Genomic DNA, 2,096 nt, shown 5'->3' with positions numbered 1-2,096 from the left:
AATGCTCTTAATTAGTTCCGCCGCACAAGCGTTTGTATATTTCTGTTGCTCAGATGTTGGATTATTCCATCTCTGCCCGTGCGCATGTTATTTACCTGTGTTTACTTTTACTGTGGTCATTTATAAAGCTGTTGGTTGGTTAAACTAATTATCATTATTCATAATAATATACTGGAACAAAAAGTCATCGCTGAAAAAGCGTTTCATTATTCAGTTTTTATTGATGTTAGACGATGATCCGATGCAGGTAAAATTAATAAGGTGACGAAACACTCCGGTGGCCCCCCCACCTAGAAAATGAATCCGGCGCCACTGCCTTACGGTCAAAATTCCAAACAAATCCTGAGTTTGTTGCAGCCACAGGTTCAAAGGTCAGAGGTCAAACGAGCATCAACAGGTTTTATAAAGTTTTCTCTTTGTTTGAGTTTAATTTGATCTTTTGGCTGTTAAATAAAGATTCAAACAAATAAAATGTGTTTTATTTTTCAACCAAGGCTGATTTTGTTCGGAAACCTTCAGGTTTGATCCCAGAAGCTGAGCTGAAAGGTTTGAACTGATTTAAGATCCGTTGAGACACGTGATGTTTCTTCTTTTCTCGGATGGTTTTCAGACGTTTGGGAAGATAGCGATGCAGGACAACACTCAGATCAACAGGAACAACAACTTCCAGACGTTTCCTCAGGCTGTTCTCCTCCTCTTCAGGTCTGAAGCTCCTCCTCTTCCTCCTGTCAGCTCTTCATCTCCTCCTGCTCTGGTTTTACCTGTGTGTGTGTGTGCGTGCAGGTGTGCCACAGGTGAGGCCTGGCAGGAGATCATGTTAGCCAGTCTTCCAGGGAAACGCTGCGACCCCGAGTCGGACTACGAACCAGGAGAGGAGTTCAGCTGCGGCAGCAACTTCGCCATCGTTTACTTCATCAGTTTCTTCATGTTGTGTGCTTTCCTGGTCAGTTCATCTGCCACAACATTATCACCCGAAGCTGAACAGGAAGTTGATTCTCATTGGCTCTCCTCTAGATCATCAACCTGTTCGTGGCCGTCATCATGGACAACTTTGACTACCTGACACGGGACTGGTCGATTCTGGGGCCACATCACCTGGATGAGTTCAAGAGGATCTGGTCTGAATACGATCCAGAGGCCAAGTATGTCTGATCTGTTTCCTGTTAGCGTAGCTTAGCATAAAGCCTGGGATCTGCTCTGATTCATGCTCCAGTTAGAAGCCCGACAGAAGGAAACTGGCAGATCAGCTCACGTTTTTAGGTGAACTGGTCCAGAAACTGTCCGAATCTGTCATGGCCGCCCACATTTTTAACATCAGGTCCGTAAAGGAATGGAAACCTGCTGGAATCACGCTCCCAGTCGATCCAACGTTCCTGATATTTGTAGGCAGGTCCAAAGCTGTGTTCTGTGTTTTGTCCTCAGAGGTCGGATCAAACATCTGGATGTGGTGGCTCTGCTGCGGAGGATTCAGCCTCCTCTAGGATTCGGGAAGCTCTGTCCTCATAGAGTAGCCTGTAAGGTAAGAAGCCAGCTGACTGCAGAGTTTCTCGGGAAAATGTGGGAAGGTTTCACTCCATCTGCTCCTCTTCCTCATCTTGGTCTCAGCGGCTGGTGGCCATGAACATGCCTCTGAACTCTGATGGGATGGTGACCTTTAACGCCACGCTCTTCGCTCTGGTTCGCACCGCGCTCAAGATAAAAACAGAAGGTAGGTGTCTGGCTCAGAGGCTACCGGGCAGTAAGATCGTCGAGTTCGATTCAAACACCACCAACCACCACAGGTCCAGAGAGCAGAAGAGTCTGGGATCCGTCCAGCAGCTTCTCTCACTGTGTCCCAGTTCAGGATTTTAACGTAACAGCAGATGTTCTCAGGGTACAGAACACACCAGGTTTAGATTTCCTGTGTTCATGACAAATCTAATGTGTCTCATGTCTGTCCTATTTCTGAGAGCTGGACGTCCCTAAAGGCTGGAGGTCATGGGTCAGAGACTATTTCCTGTTTTCAGGTAACCCCGAACAGGAAAACGAGGAGCTGAGGGTCATCATTCGGAAGATCTGGAAGAGAATGAAGCCAAAACTGCTGGACGAAGTCATAC

The 2,096-nt window shown here is 46.8% G+C and overlaps 1 protein-coding gene across 1 annotated transcript in view; it reads left to right on the top strand.

Annotated features, from left to right (window-relative positions):
- The window catches only part of LOC108228711 (voltage-dependent L-type calcium channel subunit alpha-1F), a gene marked incomplete at both ends in the record, with an annotated part of 16,991 nt that extends 14,898 nt beyond the window's left edge, over positions 1-2,093 (top strand). Inside the window, 6 exons of the mRNA XM_017404312.3 lie at positions 611-702; positions 784-943; positions 1,015-1,142; positions 1,423-1,519; positions 1,606-1,708; positions 2,007-2,093. Of these exons, the coding sequence (XP_017259801.3) occupies positions 611-702; positions 784-943; positions 1,015-1,142; positions 1,423-1,519; positions 1,606-1,708; positions 2,007-2,093 (667 nt within the window). The remainder of the gene's footprint in view (positions 1-610; positions 703-783; positions 944-1,014; positions 1,143-1,422; positions 1,520-1,605; positions 1,709-2,006) is intronic.
- Positions 2,094-2,096: the final 3 nt, after the last annotated feature.

The sequence above is a fragment of the Kryptolebias marmoratus genome, unplaced genomic scaffold (assembly GCF_001649575.2).
Source record: "Kryptolebias marmoratus isolate JLee-2015 unplaced genomic scaffold, ASM164957v2 Scaffold119, whole genome shotgun sequence".
Classification (NCBI taxonomy): domain Eukaryota; kingdom Metazoa; phylum Chordata; class Actinopteri; order Cyprinodontiformes; family Rivulidae; genus Kryptolebias; species Kryptolebias marmoratus.
This window is presented reverse-complemented; position numbering and strand designations above follow the sequence as displayed.